General features: G+C 38.5%; 1 protein-coding gene across 7 annotated transcripts in view; it reads right to left on the bottom strand.

Moving 5' to 3' along the window:
* The window catches only part of CTNND2 (catenin delta 2), a 641,797-nt gene that overhangs the window by 388,325 nt on the left and 234,200 nt on the right, over positions 1–19,272 (bottom strand). For all 7 annotated transcript variants that reach the window (XM_032182073.1, XM_032182078.1, XM_032182072.1 and 4 more), the window contains one exon: positions 5,002–5,114. In XM_032182073.1, the coding sequence (XP_032037964.1) occupies positions 5,002–5,114 (113 nt within the window). The remainder of the gene's footprint in view (positions 1–5,001; positions 5,115–19,272) is intronic.

The raw sequence follows: 19,272 nt of genomic DNA, 5'->3' as shown, positions 1-19,272 counted from the left end.
CCTTAAATATCTCCAGAGAAGGAGACCCCACAACCTTCCTGGGCAGCCTGTTGCAGTGCTCCATCACCCTTACCATGAAGAAGTTCTTTCACATGTTGGTGCAGAACTTCTTGTGCTCTATTTTGTGGCCACTGCCCCTTGTCCTGTCCCTGCAAGCCACTGAAAAGAGGTTGGCCAAATCCCTCTGTCTCCTACACTTAAGATATTTGTAAACATTGACAAAACCCTCTCTCAGTCTTTTCTTCTCAAGGCTGAACAGACCCAGGTCTCTCAGCCTTTCTTCACAGGGAAGATGCTCCAGGCGCCGTATAATCTTTGTGGCCCTCCGCTGGACTCTTTCCAGGAGATCCCTGTCTTTTTTTGTACTGAAAAGCCCAGAACTGGACACAGTACTCCAGGTGAGGCCTGACCAGGGCAGAATAGAGGGGAGGATCACCTCCCTTGACCTGCCGGCCATGCTCCTTTTTATGCACGCCAGGATCCCATTGGCCTTCTTGGCCACCAAGGCACAGTGCTGGCTCATGGCCAACCTGTCATCCACCAGGACCCCCAGGTCCTTCTCCTTAGAGCTCCTCTCCAGCAGGTCATCTCCCCGTCTGTACTGAGACATGTGGTTGTTCCTTCCCAGGTGCAGGACTCTACACTTGCTCTTGTTAAACCTCATTTGGTTTCTTCCTGCCCAGCTCTCCAGCCTGTCCAGGTCTCGCAGAATGGCAGCACAGCCTTCTGTGATGATGATGGTGGCATCACTGAAGGATGTATGGTCACTTCTACTGGAGACTCAGAGGTAGGATTTCACTTTAAATGACAGAATTTAAAGTAAATGCAACTTATTTAAAGATGGTTTTAAGAATGTCTTTACCTATACAGGCTTAATAATAAGAGCTTTAAGTTTTGGTTTTAGTTTACGTTCTGCCTAAAAAGCATGCTTAAAACAGACACATCATTTCATTCAGAGATCAATTAATTTTATTTATTTTTTTGAATAAACTACATTAAAATAAGAGGATCTTTATAACCCATATTCAGAAAAGTAAAATGGCTTCATTTATTCAGTAGTAACAATGAAAACCCTTGTTTCAAGAAAAGGATCCAGAGCGGGATTTTTCTTACTTTCTTCCACAGTACTGCTGAGCATGTATAATTTCAGAAATAACAGTCCTTTGTTAATTTTAAATCCTGCTTTGTCACGTTCGAGATGCTTTCTGTTACTTATACAAACGTGAAGGGCAAACTGCACTCACTGTTTTCACTGGAGTTTCTGTTCACTCATTCCGCTCCACTAGAGGCGTAGTAATTCCTCCACGACAGGAACAGTATTACTGTCTCCCATAGTTATGGGCCCACACTTATTCCATCAGTATATTTGAAACTGCTATAGGGCAAGTGGTACCCATCGTAAGTACAGTCCTTAGTGTTTTATTGCTGTTGTTGTGATTTTATATTAGCCGTAGGTCTCCACTGATACTTGCTAGCAAAGGTTATACAGTTTTTTCCACATGGGTGAAAAGTGCTCTAATGCAATTGGCTATTGACCTGTTGTGAAAATAGCAGAAGAAGAAAAGAGATAATAAAAGTAAACCCCAACATGTATTTTAATTACATGGTTGAAGCACGTTTTATTTTTCCAGAACTTTGGTTATAGTTTTGTCCCCAAGGTTTTTGTTTGCTTTTTATTTATTTTTTTTTCTTTTTCCTTAGAAGTGTAGCAGTATAAGGATGGAACTAGGCAGAATCACACAAGCTGTACTCAGGGAGAGCAAACATAAGACTGGAGAATGAAGCTTCAAAAGCAGGACTTCCCATAACAAAATTCTAGGAAGGAGGAAGGGGGCTTCTTCCCTTTCTCTAATAAGACACTTCCACATTCAATCAGCTCTGTAATTGGAAAAGCAAAAGCTAAACACAGATAAACAGAGACCCAAAACTGTGCTATCACTATAATACTGACTGTAATGGAAACCTTAAGTACACTCTATTTACATATAATAACAAGCTAAGAAGACAGATAGAGATATTAAAATCCATACTGTTGCTTCAGAGGACAGAAGATGTCCCATATACTAGGCTGAAAAAAGATTAAGGGAATCCCAAATTCTTTCAGAATTCATTTGTTAGCCACAAACTTATTCTTCTGATCAGCCCAGTCTTCTTCCTTTTTCTCCTAAGCAGAGGTCAGTCTCAAAGGAAGACTGCCACTATGTTCAGATACAGAGATGGGGTCAATAAATAATCTTCCCAGTATGAAATGTTGCTTTGTGAGGGTTTTTAATTTCTATCAAGTTAATAAGAAAACACAATTATTTTTAACTTCAAATATCTCCAGTTTCCCCTGTACACATACTGAAACCTCTTAAGAAAGTTCAGGATTTAATCTACATTTTTGGAACTATTCTCATCACTTGAACTCCTTAGCTTGAAAGAAATTGATTGAAGTAGGAAAGTGAATAAACTTTAAATGTTAATGTGAACATTAATTACAAAAAGTCATGGGACAGAATCAATATCTGCTGAACCTGAATCTTTATTCTCAAAGGAATTATCAAGTTTTGCCAAACCCAGTAACTTACATCAATTTACTTTAATACTAAATACAAGCAGTATTTTAAAATTAATTCTGATTATTTTCTTGTAAAAAAAAAAAAAAAAGTTAACTGCAGATTATCATTATAGCTACAGAAGTGACAGGATTAATTGGGAATCTACTAGGGAACTCTTAATGAATGATTCAAAAACTTGTAATATTGTCACTTCCAGTTCAGTAGCAAAGATGTTAGCATTTAAATGATTTAACAACTTAATGAATGACATTTGTTTTTATGGTTATTCTGGGAAGTGTAGCCTGCTTCAGAGTTCCTGGGTTTGCTCTCTTGGCTGAATAACAAAGACATAAAATTCTTCAAATTATACTGTATCAGTAAAAGAGTAATTTTTTAAATGCTTACAACTTTCAATAAAATTAGCCACCTAGTTTTACGGTATGTCTGCCTAAAAAGCTTAGCTTCACAGGTGTTTATATCTATGAAATAAGTATTTTGAAGCAAGTCTAACTCTACAGACTCCAGTCAGCTGGAAAGTCAGCATATCAGCCTGATTGATATTTAATTTCATTGAATATTTTTGTTTGTTCTACACCCTTCCATAATTTTTGAATATTTTAAAACTAACAAAAAAGGCCATGTAGTATGTAAGGGAAAAACAATGACCCAAAACAAACGATACTAGACTGTTAGTAATTTCCTTTTTAAATCACATGTCAAGTCTACGAAATCCTATTTAATTGTAAGTTTTCAATGTTATTTTAACTAAAAACATTTTAAGAACTACTTGAAATGCTAGAAATTTTAAACTCTCCTATGTAAAATATTTCAAGGGCAATTATTATTATTATTATTTTCTTTTTTTTAAAAAACATGCAGTCTCCTAAATTATTCCAGGTTTGTTCTACAGAGAGATTAGTAGTCAAACTATTAAATTTCTCAAACAACTGAAGAGCCTTAAGAAACAGATGGATGACCTTGACACCACTGATGACTAAAAAGTCTAACTTCACTGACAGGAAAGAAATCCACCACAAAAAAACATTTCCTTCCAAACAAGAAATTTCCCAGCCTCCGTATCACCAACTGGAATAGTCATAAGATAATAGCATTATTCAAACTTAGTTCAGGCAGCTTTTTTGAAATGCAGTCACGCCGTATGTAAAAATGAAATTACTGTGGGAATGCACCTCAAGTGCAAATATAGTATGGTACTACATCGCAAAATGTTACCTACTCTGTGTTTAAATAATTCAAAGTACTACAGATTCTCTAATGCTAATATAAGTGTAGCTGGTAAAAAAGAACACATAGATTAGAATAAATTTTTCTCTTAGGGAGTTAATTATTGATTTATTGTTAAGAATTTTTGTACCTAAATGAACTTCATCTACAGCTTCTGTTGAATTACTGAAAGATTCTTCTGAATTTTGCCATGTTAACGGCACTGTTACATACAGCATTTTTGTTACATCTGTTGCATTCTACTGAATAGTTATTTCATAATTAACATGGAAAACAATTTATTTAACTTAAGTGCAGTCTGAGTTATTTAAACTGAATTTATTCCTATAGTGACAGATTTTTTCCAATTCCAGATATTTTCATATGTTTTTCTACTTGGATCACACAAAACTTAATACTAAGCTTGGCATATTGTACTTCATCTTATGTATTCAGAAGATATCACATTTAATATTTCCACGAATTAAAAAGGGAGATATGTCCATACAGCATTTTTCCTGGTCTTTAAAACCAAAGTGCTATCATCTTTCATTTACTAACTTCATCTGAGAGAACAAACTACTATGAAGAAGCTCAAGGCTACCAAATCTTTCCTCACACCAAACTGACCAAGAGCTCAACCTGCTTTTGTACAACTGCCATCATCCAAACAATTTATCAGAATAATCTCATTTACGAAAGCCAGTGTTTAAAAACATATTTTTAAAGTGACATTATCACATTTTGATGTCAAGTTGGCAGCTTTATGTAACTTAATTACATATGCAGGTAAAAGGATCTCTCTAAAGCTTTTAACACTTTCAGTGATGAAGTTTTGATAAAACAGATTCACACACTTATAAACACATCTCTGCTCTCAGAAATCTCTGTCTGAAAATGATAGCTGGAAATAGGAATTCCACCAAAAAGGTAACAGAAACAGGAGTTCTTCTATTAATCCACTCAGACTACAGCAAGTCGATGAATTCCAAATATGACTAGTATCTTGTTACTGGACAAAGCAGATAACAATTACATAAAATTCATCCTCTTCTAGGACTTTTAAAAAAAAATGTGGATCAGAATGCAAAATTCCAAATGACTAAAATCTCATGCTCCTTGATATATGTATACGTATTTTTTTTACAAGATGATCAATGCTATTTGTTTTCAATGGCAATTCATAACAGCAGCAAAATTCATTACCAAACATAGGAATTAGTAATTTATACATTACCTAATGCTGCTCATGCTTCCAGTTTCTGATCCAAGCTTACATCTCTCCAGTTGGCTAGCTACAATCTGACGTTCAGCTTCAAGTTCTCGAGTCAGTCTCTCAAATTGCAGTTCCTGGAAAAAAATAAATGAAACCATTCATTTTAACTTCTCTCGAGATTAATAAGGTATCTCAGCACATAACAATAATCATGCAAAAAAAAAAAAAAAAAAAAAAGCTAGTATAGTATCTTACAGGAAAACCTTTTTTGTTTTAACACATTCACAATTCAAGTTTTTGAGGTAACACCTACTCATTCCTTCATTCACTTTAATGATACGTGTCATAGAATCAATAGTTTATCAGGAATGGAATTTAAACAATTCAAGCCATATTAAAGTCATTCACAGTCTACGCAGATCTCTTACTAGAATAAAAATGTCTTTCAAAAGGTGATCTAACTATATTATCATAAGAAAATTTCTATTAGTTAAAAAAAAAAAAAGATGTAAAATTCTGCGGATGATCATATGGCAATTAAAGCTTTTCTAAATGAAAAAAAATCAGTCATCATAGTACAGGCTACTGAAATAAATTATACTGAAGGTATATTGTTATGTACTGAACATGGTTTAATTTCAGCATTTAATGATGTGCAGAAGGGAAACAAAGTTTTGGACAAAAGCCGTATTAAAAATCCTGTCACTAAATGAATGTATTTTATTTACTCTGTCATGGAAGCCAGACTAGCCCCACCAGGCAAGGTTTATCCATAGACCTCATAAATATATTTCTAAAAAATTTACATTTTTATACACAAGAGACTATTTTCTTAAATAAATAAATAAATTGATAAATAAAACAAGAAAAAATAAGTAAAATCCTTTCTATTCCCTACAGAGCCGTATTTCCGTATTAAATATGGTATCAGTACTTTTATCAAATACAAAATAGAAACGCTTTTAGGGAATTATGTTTATTTTAATTTTGCCAGACTTTGCTGCCCTTTCATTCTGGTCATAGTCACACAAAATCACGCTCATATGTAAAAGGAAGAAGTTTTCTGGCCTCTCTGTGCATTTGTTGAGGGCTGAAAGAGATGTATTTTCTGAATCCACTTGTTAAACTATTCTTGTGTCCACACAAATGTATTCATTCTCTGTTTCTCAGCCTTTTCTTTCTAAAGAGACCTTCCCGTGCTGCAGAGGTATGGAAGAGGGCGCACAGAAAATGGTCTGGGCTCAGCTCTTAGACCCAACTACGTGCCTCTGAGGAACTTGGCATGTGGGAGAAAGGGGCAGAAGGAAGGATCCAAAAAGTCTTTGTCCTCTCTGCTACCTAAAATCTTTGACCAAGAACCCAGTAGTATATGGAGCCATAAAATTTGTAAGTAGGGAAACAGTAGCTGAAATGGAAGAAGGGAAGGGCTGGTGGCTGTTCTATCTGACTTAGCTGGGCCACCCCCCTTTGTTTCTATTGTTACTGGCACAGAATGATTTCTCTCCTGCGCTAAACATAAGGGGGAACCATCACACAGATTATGTACAGCAAGAAAAAGTTGGTGTACACTGAAGCGGCCACTAACTTTTTAATTTGACAGAGCTTACTTAATTCTGCATTCATTACTCCAAGCAAGACTACCAAGGGTACACCACCATCAAAAGAGTCAAATTGATGTAAAGAGCAACCAAGACCTAACACTCCTCGCTGAATGTTAATACTGCATCAGGAATCGTTGTTAATATTCTCTGCATGTGCTTTTGTTGTACTCCAAAATGTCTTTTTCTTTGTTAATAGATAACACTACTAAAAATCACCTAACAGAAATCATCTGGCTTAGATACGCCTACTTCACACAGAGTGTTTGCTTGCTCACCTAATAAAATCACTTGTCTGAAAAGAGACTGTAGATCAACTTTCCAAGAGTTGTTATTCAAATTCTGGCCTTATTTGGGTGAAATAATACACTTACTGCAGAAAGGATTGTAACAGAAATGTTATTGAAGTTTTGAAGAACATAAAATCAAAGTGCTATAGAATTTGCTACACGAGCATGCTTATACCTAAGCACATAAGCACTGCGAATTTTTGATAGCATGAAATAAAACAAAACCAAACATAACATAGTTTACTTTCAAAACAAAAGCTGTAACAGCTGGTCTATTCCACAGCCTTTTTAAGTTACTTTATTCTATCATGGCAATGCTACCATTGCAGACTTTGAAGCTTAGCTTAATGACTTCAGCCGTCCACCTTCACTTCCTTTCCCAGCTGGGGTAGGCCAGACACGTTCTTGTCCACGGCCTAAGAGAAGGCACTTTTTTTTTTTTTCACCTGTAACACCTTTTCCTTTTCTGCTATCTGCATGGTATACCATGTATTTTATGTGCTACGTATTCTTCAGTTAATCACTCCACTGACTACTTTCCAGACATTTCTGTATCTTCCTAACTAAAACCTTTATGCTGCAAGAAAGAAAATGTTCTGAAGACAAATTATTCATGAATCTGTTCTTCAAAATACACCTTTCTGTATTTGACGACCATCATTTATCGTTCTTTTCTACTCCTTTCTCTTTTCTTCAGCATTCCCCCTCTCATTTCCTAGCACACTTCATGACTCACCCTCCACTAATCTCCTTCAGTCCTACTATACGAATTCCTATTTTAGAAAATTCCCTAAAATTACAGGTTTCGGTAGGCTTTCTCTCTAAACTATTAGTCCCTTATTGAGGGAACACTTCTCTTCTTGAGACGTATAAACCCATGTTTTCTGCTTTCACTGTCCACATTATTTAAGTCCTTCCCTGCAGAGATGAATGGAAAAGGACAGTTGTGCGTACAACCCTTCTTAAACAGGAAGCAGAGAGGTACTGGATCACTTATGGAAAAAAATATCCTTGGGTTTCTAGAGCATGAAAGTGGCTGGAACAGGTAATCAGTAATTTCCTAACTAGCTTGCTTCAGTGTCTGCCATTTCTCACTTCATCGTCTTTTATCAGGTGACATCAGAAGTTACCAAGAGAAGGAAGGAGACAACGGTGGGGAGACTGAGGATGTGTGAGGGGGCAGACCCACACAACTATCCTCATTCCTTATTTTCAACATTCAGTATAACAAAAAACTGTGTTAAGTATTCCCTCATGTGATGTCCAACATGCAGGTCCACAGCAATGCCTCAGGAGCGAAAGAAGAAAAGGACTCAAATAAGAGTAGGGAGAATCTGCTATTCCTTTTCATCAAGAATCTGTCAGAAAAAAATTAATAAGCTTCCTCCTCTTTGTATGAGAAGCAGTTAGAGTGACTAATATTTGAATAAATCCATATGTTTAGATTTCAAGCAGCTGTCACAGTGCAAGAAGACAGAAACTAGAAACAGTATTTGCTTACATTTTATAAAAATAACCACTGAACCTGACTCCATCATTTGTCTTGCTTGTTCTGTTTACAGTCATTTTTGCCAGTTCATGCCATGTTGTGTTATCATCACAACCTTCTATTATTCATCGGAACCAAGCTAATCTGAACGTCAAATTTAAAAACAAATTCCTACCCGCTGATCATGCAAATCTGTTGTCAAGACAATCGCAGAATGAAGAACTGCAGGACCTACAATGCAACATGAAAACTGATCTAAGTAAGGCCACGTCAAACACAGCCTCATAGACTGCAAAGGCCAATGATGCCAATGCAAAGTGCACATGCAAAGGCAACGCAAAGCTGAAGTGACCAGTCTGACAGTCCTTAGCACCTAGCAACAGAGAAAGTGTGGGAGTGTGAAGCCAACAGAAAGATTAGACATCATGATGGGAGTAATCCAGAGAAATCACGCAGGAGAGCAGCTTGGAAAGGGAGGAACTTCACGACAACTTTATCAAATTGTTCTGAAGTGCTAAAAAGAGTACCTATCTGCTAGGGCATGAAGCAATTTGTGCTTAAAAGTCGTAATTGTCCACTATCAACATTTTTTGGGGGAAAAAAAATAAAATTAATTAGTCTATAAAGGGCAACTAAACAGGTTTTATTTTTCAGTGTGGTAGTCCATCTACCCTCTGCAGCCACTACAGCATCAAGCAGTAAATAAGACTTGAGGCAAACCACATGTCTAACAGTGGTCCAGAAAACTGAACAGGCCTGACCCAAAGTTTCTCATCTGTATCTGCTGAGTGGCTTGTACTGGCTCATTTGCATGTCGGCAGCAGTAAAACAGCTCCAAAGAAATCTGACTGATACCTAAAGCTGATCCCGCCTTACTCTGCCCTTTGCAATCTTAAAAGTAATCCTTCAATCCTTTCACAGACAGATGTGTAATGACGCTGAGCAAAAGGCACAATAAAATTATCAGAGATGGTAGAAAACTGCTGAAAAAATAATTTTAATCTAAACCGAATTTGATCTAAATTTAGGCTGACCAGACTTATGAATTTATTGAATTCCTAAGAATCTTAGCTCCATAACATTAAAAGAGAAAAATTGTCTCACTTTTGACTGTAAACACGCTACATAAAACCACATTGGTACACTGACAGTCATTTAAATCTTCAAATACAGACAAATAACAGTACTGAGGAAAGGTTGGGAATCCCTGGTGAGATGAATAGAGAATGCTTGGTTACAGCTAAACAAAAGAAATGCTCTTGTGGACTGAAGTCTCTTATAGAAATATCTTAGGAAACACAGAACTTCCTAAGGTGCACAGGACATGGAAATGTACAACACTCTCTACCTTGTTTTAATCTATTCAACAAGAGAAGTTGTACCTCAATGTCACAAGCCGTCTGTGTATATTGCTATGCATATCCTACGGCATCATGCATGCTTCCATACACTGCACATCTCTAAACTCCCAATTAAGCCATTATTAGCACTGTGGCGGCAACAAAAACTTCCTAACATATCATACTGGAAACACATGAGCAGCTGCATGCGAGGTACCTACTTCCTGTGGAAAACAGGAAAATCTAGAAAAGTTTAACTTGTTGGAAGTCCTGGAATAGCATTCAGACATGAACGAGACCTGACAGCCCACCCTGCATTTAGAAGGTAAACAGGAAGTCTTGATGCTTTCAAGCGTGATTAAAAACATCACTAGCAACACCCCTATCGATCTGACACTGAATGTTGTTCAGAAGCTTCAAAATTGGGCTTTAGACGGTACCATTCAGCCATTCTAGCTTCTCTTTCTCTGTTATTGGACTGTGTTTTCACTTGTACTGTTCTTACTCTTTTCCATTGAAGCATTTCATTCTTCTCCATTTAATAAAATTAGGGTGTGGGTAACTGCCCAGAACAAGGCAATAATTAGATGAACAGGGCAGTGGAAAATTCCAATAACTCTGTGGTAAACATGCCTCAGGATCTTAATGGAGGCATAAAAAGTTAAGATTAAAAAAAAAAAAAAAAAAAAAAGTCTTGGTAATAGCTATGAATGTACCTGTATGAAACTTCAAGTTTCCAGGTGACATCAATTTGGAGGAAGCAATTCATATATTGAAGGGCAGGACTGCCATTCAGACAAACCTTGAGAAGTTGCAGAAATAGACCAACAGGAACATCATGAAGTTCAAGAAAGAAAAAAAAAATAAAATCCTGAATGTCACGAAGTTCCAAAGAGAAAAATGAGAAGTCCTGCATGAAGGTTGGACTAATCCCATATAATCAGGGCAGCATCTCCACAAAAATGATGTGGCAGTCTAGTGGACAAGAAGTTGCAAGTCAGCAATGCAATGCTGTGGTGATGATGGCCAACAATATACTTTGCTGTGCTACCAAGAGAACTGGCAGCAGGATAAGGAAATAATTATCCCTCTCTGTTTGGTAGTCCTGAAGCTGCATCTTGAGTACAGTCCCTGGTTTGGGGCCAAAAGAACAAGAAACACAAGATTTTAAAGACAAAACTTCAGAAGGCCACCAAGATGGTTAGAGGATTGAAGCACATATTGAAAAAGGAGAAGCTGAATGATTTATTTATTTATTTAGGCTGGGGAAGAAAAGTTCTCCTGAAGACCTAATTACAGACTTTTACTACTTAATGGGGGACAGTAGGGAAGACAGCACCAGACTCTAGTTAGAGGTACGTAACAAATGAATGGACAAAAGGCAGCAGTGACAAGTTGCAATAATGCCTTATATCCAGTCGGAATTTGCAAAACAAAAAGACAGAAAAAAAAAAAACAAAAAACAAAAAACATCAAGGGTGCTTAAACTCTGGAAGAGGTTGCAGTTGCCTAGGCAGGTTATGAAATCTTAAATTTCCATTCTTGTAGTTTTCAACTGCTCATCTGATCCAACACTGAAGCCAGTCCTGCTTGGCGTAGACCTCTGATGGTCTCCGGAGACTTTCCAGGATTCTAGAACTGACAAGTTCTGGGAATTACTGTTCCAAGACATGTGCCAATCTGTTTTATGGATTAGAAGAAGAGACCTGCCCAGAATAGATCGATGACTACCAAACTCTGATCATCATCCTGCTTACAAAAGATACATACGAGTTGACACAAGTGCTAGCATTTTATCAGCTAGAACCTCCTTTTTTTAGTTCATGCACTCACCCTATGCGAGAGCTTTTACAATCACATGCTTATCTACAGGAGACTAGCATAGCAATTCCCAATTTATGCTGGTTTTCATACGGATTATTTATGAAGTCAAGAACAAGTTTAGATGATCATGTTTAAATATACACTATTTCTTCCTTTTCATGTAAGATTACTTTAGAGAAATCCCTTTCATGCCTTTAAAAACTTTTACAGAAATCAGACCCCATTTTATTTTCTATTTTTTGGATTCTGATACAAATGAGGTCACAATTACATTCAGTTGCATGTTTCAGCTCTCCAGGCACACTGCCCTGGTTCCTCTTTGAGTTACAGGCAAGCCTGGCTCTCTGAAGGCATACTGCCCAATTGCCTGGACTTCTGTTCCTAGCAAAATTACATTATTTCTTCTCTATCACAATCACCAAAGTTATTCAAATTATTTTTTTTTTTTGTTTGTTACAAATTACCCAGTCCCTTTTAATTCCATTTTTCCTCCCGTTTTGTATTCAGCTTCCATCTTTTAGCTCTCTCCCTTTTTTTCCCCTTCTCACTAGTTTTTGCATCCCTTGCCAACACACACAATGGTTTATCATGCACCATGATTGCTGTGGTATTCCACTTCCTCTCAGGCAAACTACTTCAGTCCCCAAAGTAATGGAATGTAAGCAAAAGCCTTGGACTGTTAGGACAGGATTAGAACTACTAAGAGCTTTCTTATCTCATATGTTGGCTACTACTCCTTTCGGAGTAGCAATGTAAAGAGGATGTAAGATAAATTGACTTTCTAAGTCACTTTGACTTGCTTTAGGGCTTATTAATTGTAAAGTTCAAGGTGGTAGCAAAACAAAACCTCTGAGACGCTGGATATTCTCCAAGGAGAGTGAGAGAAACAGGGCTGGAGTTAAGTAACAGATCCTGACTCTTCAGTATTAAATTGGCCTGAAATTGTAATCCTGGTTTACTCCTCTGCTGTCAAAGATTTACTAAATCTATGTTGAAAATAATAACATTTAAAAAAATCCTTTTATGGTGGCAGTTTTTGGAGCCCAGTTTTGCATGCTCAGGAAATCTAGCACATCAGACAGAACTGTGGACTGATGCCTTTTACCTTAATCTTCTGATAAATATCTGTAGGGCATTTCTGTTCTGAAAAGAGCAACGTAGCCCTGTTATAGCCGGAAGATGCTTATGATGATGTAAAGATTATTTGTATGGTTTAAAGATGTGAAAAGCTAAGAAAGTGAAACAATGTGGTTTCATGAAGTGAAACTTCTAAAAATGATGTGGACAGCAAAGCACCGAGAGAACACTTTTTGATTCTGACAACACACTCAGGTTCCACTTTTCTTTCTTCTCTGATCTATAGTCTGCTGTGCATTATGCCGAGATGCTAGTGATACCTACAGAGGTGTCAGGATACTCACCAACATATGTGCATACTAAAGCCACACAACTCTTTGCATGCAATCTTTTTGTCAGCGTTTATAAATTCAAAGTCTTCTCCAGCATCTCACTCATGGGGTTCTCCAGTTCTCCATTTACACATCTCTTACTAGTCTTTCCTTCCAGAGTTTTGAAGTTACATGTCATCCTCGGCATTGCATGCAGATGAAGAGTAAGCACTATAAATCCTGCCCAGATTAAGGAATCTGGGAAGGTCTTAAGGAATTAGAGATGTCTGGTCTCTTCCTCTTCTCCTGCTTCTAGTGGAGAAATTATTCAGGTGAACAATCTTCTCTCTTGTTTTCACTTGTCTTGTACGAGACTGATTTCTCAATCAATACATAGACTGTCAGTGTAGTACATCCAAGAAGAGACTGCGTAATTTGCAATTATCATTGAATGTTTGAATTAATCAGGATTGTGGATCTGAATATTATCATGAGTAGCTATTAAAGAACTAGTCATTAATATGTTGGTCAGAGATTCAGAAATTATATAGCAAAGCAAAACAGGCTAGTTATTTTTTAGGATAACTTACTGTATGTAACCTAATGTCTACAAGATTTTGCTCTTCTTTTCTTCCAGCTAATAACACAGAAGCTTGATTTTCTGCATACTTCCAGCACTCAAGTTTGCTACACTTACTAAATGTGGCTGGACTTTCAAACAAATAGAGAATTATAATGAATCTGATTTTATAATGTTTTTAAACAACAACAACAAAAGTCTAGTATTCTAGCAGAGAGTACATTGATTAGTCAAATAAATTACATATATCTACTACTCTGAAGTAGTAAAGAAAAAAGGAAAGAGTCTTTCAAACAACATTGGCTAAAAAGTTGAGCTTAAGGACTGCAAGCCCTCAAGATTTACTCATTTTCTCTCACAGATGATTCTATGGCAGTAGCAGTTAAACTTGATAGTCCAAAATATGCTTCTGAATTTTTCCTCTTTCATTACTTCTGCCATTAAAAATACAAAAAGATGAGAACTAGTACAATAATTAGACAATTCATTCCTTTTCTGGCTACCCTGCAGAAATATCATGCATTAAGGTAATTCCCAACAGATTCATATTGTTTCTTATGAAAGAGAAAAGCAATTAGTAACGAAAATGTTAGTTTTAAAAAGGTAACATTATGATCTTAATGTGGTATGAATAGGCTCATCATTTGAACAAAGTAAAAAGGTTTTCATAATGAAATTACAGTCTAAAAATTACCTGTTTGAAAACAAGAAGGAAAGGAACACACAGTTCAGAATAACACTTGTAGTGTGGACGAAGATAATTTCTTTAATTTGACTGTAAGGTCTTTATCTAATTGAATGAAAATAACTTGTATGGGTTGACACTACAAAAACACAGTATGGAATCTGCAGTACTGGCTGTCTAGTAACAGAGAGACATTTTGAAAGAGGTTAGAGAAGCAAGGAGGGTACAAAATTAATAGTTCTGGGAGTCTTCTACTCTCTCTATGGCTTGTACAGTCCACAGGAAGGGTGACAGCAAGACATCACACAGAGACTGGATTTTGGATCCCAGCGTAGGGAGTGTTCAGGATGCCCACAAGAAAAGACCAAATTCTTGCCATAGTCTCAAACAGTGCACAAAAGATGATTTGACACCTTGCAGCTGAGAAGTTGCTCTTTAGCAGTGATCATTGTGTGCTCAGATCTAACCTCCCTACCAAAGCCAGAAAACTGACCAGTTATAAGGCGCATAAAGAGAAAAACAAAGTTGAGCATTAGCTAAGAGTTAAGTCCTCACAGGTAGCACGATATGGCATCCTTAATATCATCATACTGGAAGCACATGCAGGGCCAACACAGGAGTCAAGAAAAGCTTAAGACACAACAACAAGAAGTTAGTACAGTGAAACGGGAAGGCAAAGGAAGTCAACGGAAACAAAAAGTCTCCTTCTGAAAGCTGAAATCGTATTCCTCCTAAGTGACCATAAATACTGACAGGTTGAACATAAAACCACAAGACAGGACAATATGGTTTTGAGGGGCAAATATCCAAAGGCATCAAAGCTAACAGCAAATCCTCCTTCAAATGCATCAGGAGCAAAAAGCTGCCTGGGGACTCTGTAGGGCCACTGTGTGATGAGGATACAAAAGGGTTCACTGAAGAGAAACTAAGTGATTCCTTCAGAGAGGTTTGTGCTAATTCATGGGAAATTCCCGTGGTAAGAACTCACTGAGGGAGTTTTATGACAGAATCTATCAGAAATTGAAATGACTTCAGAATAGGTTCATGAAACACAGCGATGAAATAAACAGTGCCATCTCATCGTCCAGTTTATTTCCTTGGGAGTTCTCAAGGAACTAAAAACACGCATCCCTTAAAACTCATGCAGTACCTGAGAACTGAAAGACACTGAATTTGGTGCCAGTTTCCAGGGAGATTTGATTTGTACCAGGCCAATTAGTAGGGCCTGTTGCATGGAACAGAATTAGCGGACACCGTGATAAACATGAACTACTTATCCAGATGGCTTCTGTATGGCAAAATACTTTCTTAAACAGGAGATAAAGAGCTAAACAGGAGATAAGGAGATAAAGGGTAAACTCTCATAGATGAACGTGTCCACCAGTGAAGTTCTCTTTCAACATTGATTAATACACATACAACTGACTTGAAACAAGGAGGGTACAAGAGCATGACCATGTTTGCCAATGATACAGAAGCATGTATGACAGTAAGGTTGATTACATGAAGTTTTAGAAAGATCTTTTCACAGTCTGGAAAAGCAAAATGGGAGATGCAGTTACAGAAGGTGATCCTCAAGGTGAAGGGGATCCTTTGGGAGTCTGCTCCATTTTGCACTGCTCTAGTGCTTCTTTCTCCATCTGAGCTCTCTGTAGCTCACTTCTTTCCAGCTAATTTCTTTTTATGCCTTCTCCTTTTCCTTCTTAAGAGGTTAGACCTACTCTTGTGCTTCAAGAAGCAGCTGTAGAAGAAAATCAAGACTCCAGACACTTAAACTTTCCCACTGTGTTCCTGTAATTCCAATGACATTGCAACTCAGACCATACAAGGAACTCCATTTCTTCTGTTTTGTTCTCCAGAGTGTGAGGATTGGTGCACAGGCACTTGAGATGATGTCCCATCTGCTCCTTGCCTCCAAGGAGCGCATCATAGCCTCCCCTCTCACTCTGCTCCATACGTGCTTTCATACTGTCCCCTCTGGCCTTGCTTGTCTCCAATTCTTTAACCCTAGCTTCAAGTCCAATTTATTGTCAGAGAGAATTGGAAAAGATGTCCCAGCACCTGTTTGATAAGTGTATCTCTTCTCCCCATGTAGCTCACAGTGGTTGAAGAGTGTCACTTGATTATGGAAGCTGAAATACTGTCAGTGACACCTGCCACACAGGTAGGTGTTGACCTAAATAATAAGCCCACTTCTGCCTGCACTCTTCCCTGGCAAAACTGACTAGAAAATCCGAGAACCTGTCTCCTTGACTTCAACCTCAAGGTCACTGCAGTCTTGCTTAACTTTTTCCAGGTCACACTTCACAATATTATTGGTTCCCACATGGAAGGGCAGTGAGTCTTTGGGCTTGATGAGTCGTTAGGATTCTTGATGGAAGCAGCCAGCGTCCCATGACTGTGTGTCAAGTCACCAGATGCACACCAGTTTCCCACAGAAAGGACTCTCCTGCTGCTGATACTGTTTCTTCTCCCTGACTGTTTAGACCTGTTAAGCTGTTGGCCTGGTTATCTCTTCCAGAGGAATGTATTCATCTTTCCATTCTATTGCCAAGACTATGCATCTGTTCTTCAAGCTTTTTTTTTTTTTTTTTTTTTTTTTTTTTTTTTTTTTTTTAAAATGAGAGTGGAGTTGCTGCCTTGCTGCCACAGGTCTCAAGCTTCCAGGGTGGCTTGTTTTGCTATTCTTTCCCCTATTTAAGTTTGCTTCTGATCTTCTGCTTTCTGCACAGAGGCCTCAGATATTGTCCCTGCTACATCGCTGAAATCTTCTTTATTTCCTGCTCAGTCACCCTACTGAAAAATAACTTACCTGCACTGCATGCAGTTCCTACGCCTGCCAGCTCCACAGTCCATTAGGATATGTGCCCCAGAGGTGAAGCCCCTATCCTGACCCCTGCCCAGTGAAGAGCAGCAGGCCCTCCCTGCTCTCACTTACCAAGAGTCTGCATTCCCTCCCTCAGGAGCTCTGGCTTGGTCAATGCCTCTGTCATCATATGAACAGCCCTATGGTCAGCAGCATCACATCACCAGTGTTTGATCACCAGCTTTACTACCACAATGTTATGCCACTGAACAAGGGAAGTTCTGCTCTTTTCATGTCAGAAATGACGTGGCAGAACTGAAAAGACAGAGAGAAGGGCTGCAATGATGATCAAAGGTATGAAATGGATTTTCTGCCAGGAAAAACAGAGATGTGGTGCTTCCATCTGGAAAAGAAACAACTTAGGGAGGATATGACCGAGGTCTACAAAACCCTATACGGCATATTCATTAGCTCTTCCAAACCAGAAAGTAGGGCATAGCAAATGAATAAGAGGCAGACTTGGAAACAGGTGAAAGAAGGTGGTTCTTTACCTAAAGGACATGTTTATTGATGTTTACTAAACACACAATGAATTTACTGGGTTGTCAAAATGTGAAAACAGGCAGGTTTTTATTATTATATTGCAGTATCATGTATTTCCTTCTTCTTACTCTTCCTTCCGCATACGGTCATCGATTGCCACAAAACAGAAACCAGAAAACATAATCAATCACGTATATATATATATTTATATTTTCATATATATATTTTTATCCACAAAACATCCAGACTTGGAATCCGGACCATTCCTCCAGTATAACACAATGTTTTTAATAAACAGCCAAACAAAAGCTGTGCAGTATTCATTCCATGGAAAATGGAACACAAGAATTTGATGCACTGTAGTGGATCTGTGGCTATGATTCTGGGAGATCAGACATAAAAATGACACTTCCAGAAGTATCAGTCCTCACTAAAACAATGAAGCTGCATTCACAACAACAGTGATTACAGACTCTTGGTTCTAACACTAGTCATCTGCCACCGAAACGTCAGTAGATGAAAATGGACAGAAGCATCTCTACAGGGATGTTCCTTACAGCAGAGATAACCAGCCTTACAGCTACAGTACAATTATAAAATAAGAATGCCATAGGAATCATTGGTATTTATCATCAAAATGGGAAGAAAGTAATTCAAATCAATGAATCAACTTGTTCCATAACTGCAATCAGGGTATTTCATTGACATTGCTGTAGAAGTCACCTGAAGTTTAAGTCATTATTACAGCAAAAGACAACAATCAAAACTGGATCTAACCCTGCGTGATGAATGCAGAAGCCTTATTCTGGCAACATCATTACCTCCAACTATTCCGTGCAAGACTAGGTACATATAATGTGTATCGTTACAGCCCCAGGGCATGAGCACAGAGCAAGCAGATAGGAATTCGTGCTCCCTTTTCAGAACAGACTGTTTTTTGGTATCAGAGTTGCTGAAGTAAGGCAAAGTATAAAACAAAACAAACCAACCAAACAAACAAAACAAGCCAGACCACACTGAATTTTAAACTCAGCACCTCAAGCTAATACAATGGCAGAAAGGGGTGTGGGGGTGTAAGAACTGATCTCCAGCCACAGTTTCCAAGCTATGGTCACCTCCCACCTTAAATCTGCCTCCCCTGACCGTGGTGGGAGCGGGGGCTCAGCGAAACATAGGCTCCCTGCTCCCCAGACCTGGCAGCGCCTGAGTGCCACAGACACAGGCACCGTCTCCATGGCAGCATGAGGAAAACCGCTCCTGCCACGAACCGAGGCCGTGCCTGGGCCCTTGCTCTTACTTCACGCGTACAGATGAAGGCTGACATTTCTGAATGATCTTGGCTAGCTTAAGCTGTGAACCTGGAACGGCAGCGCACGCTTGCACAGCCTATCGAGGACATGAGATGACTCTGGCCAGTTGCAAGCCACCTGCTCGGACACCACAAGGCAGTATCTCAGCACCACACTAGGCCCTGAACACACATGACAGAAATCTTTGCAGGATCACAGAAGGGTTGAGGTTGGAAGGGACCTCTGATGGTCATCTGGTCCTATTCCCATGCCCAGAAAGGGCCACTTAGAGCAGGCAGCCCAGGACCACACAGGCATGGTTTCTGAAGACCTCCAAGGGGGTGGCAGACTCCACCACCTGTCTGAACCACCTGTGCCAGTCACCTGCAAAGGGCAGAAACACTTTCTGATGGTCAGAGGGAGCCCTGTGGCCCCACCACAGCTTCAGCAGAAGGGAAGA

The sequence above is a fragment of the Aythya fuligula genome, chromosome 2 (assembly GCF_009819795.1).
Source record: "Aythya fuligula isolate bAytFul2 chromosome 2, bAytFul2.pri, whole genome shotgun sequence".
NCBI classification, from domain to species: domain Eukaryota; kingdom Metazoa; phylum Chordata; class Aves; order Anseriformes; family Anatidae; genus Aythya; species Aythya fuligula.
This window is presented reverse-complemented; position numbering and strand designations above follow the sequence as displayed.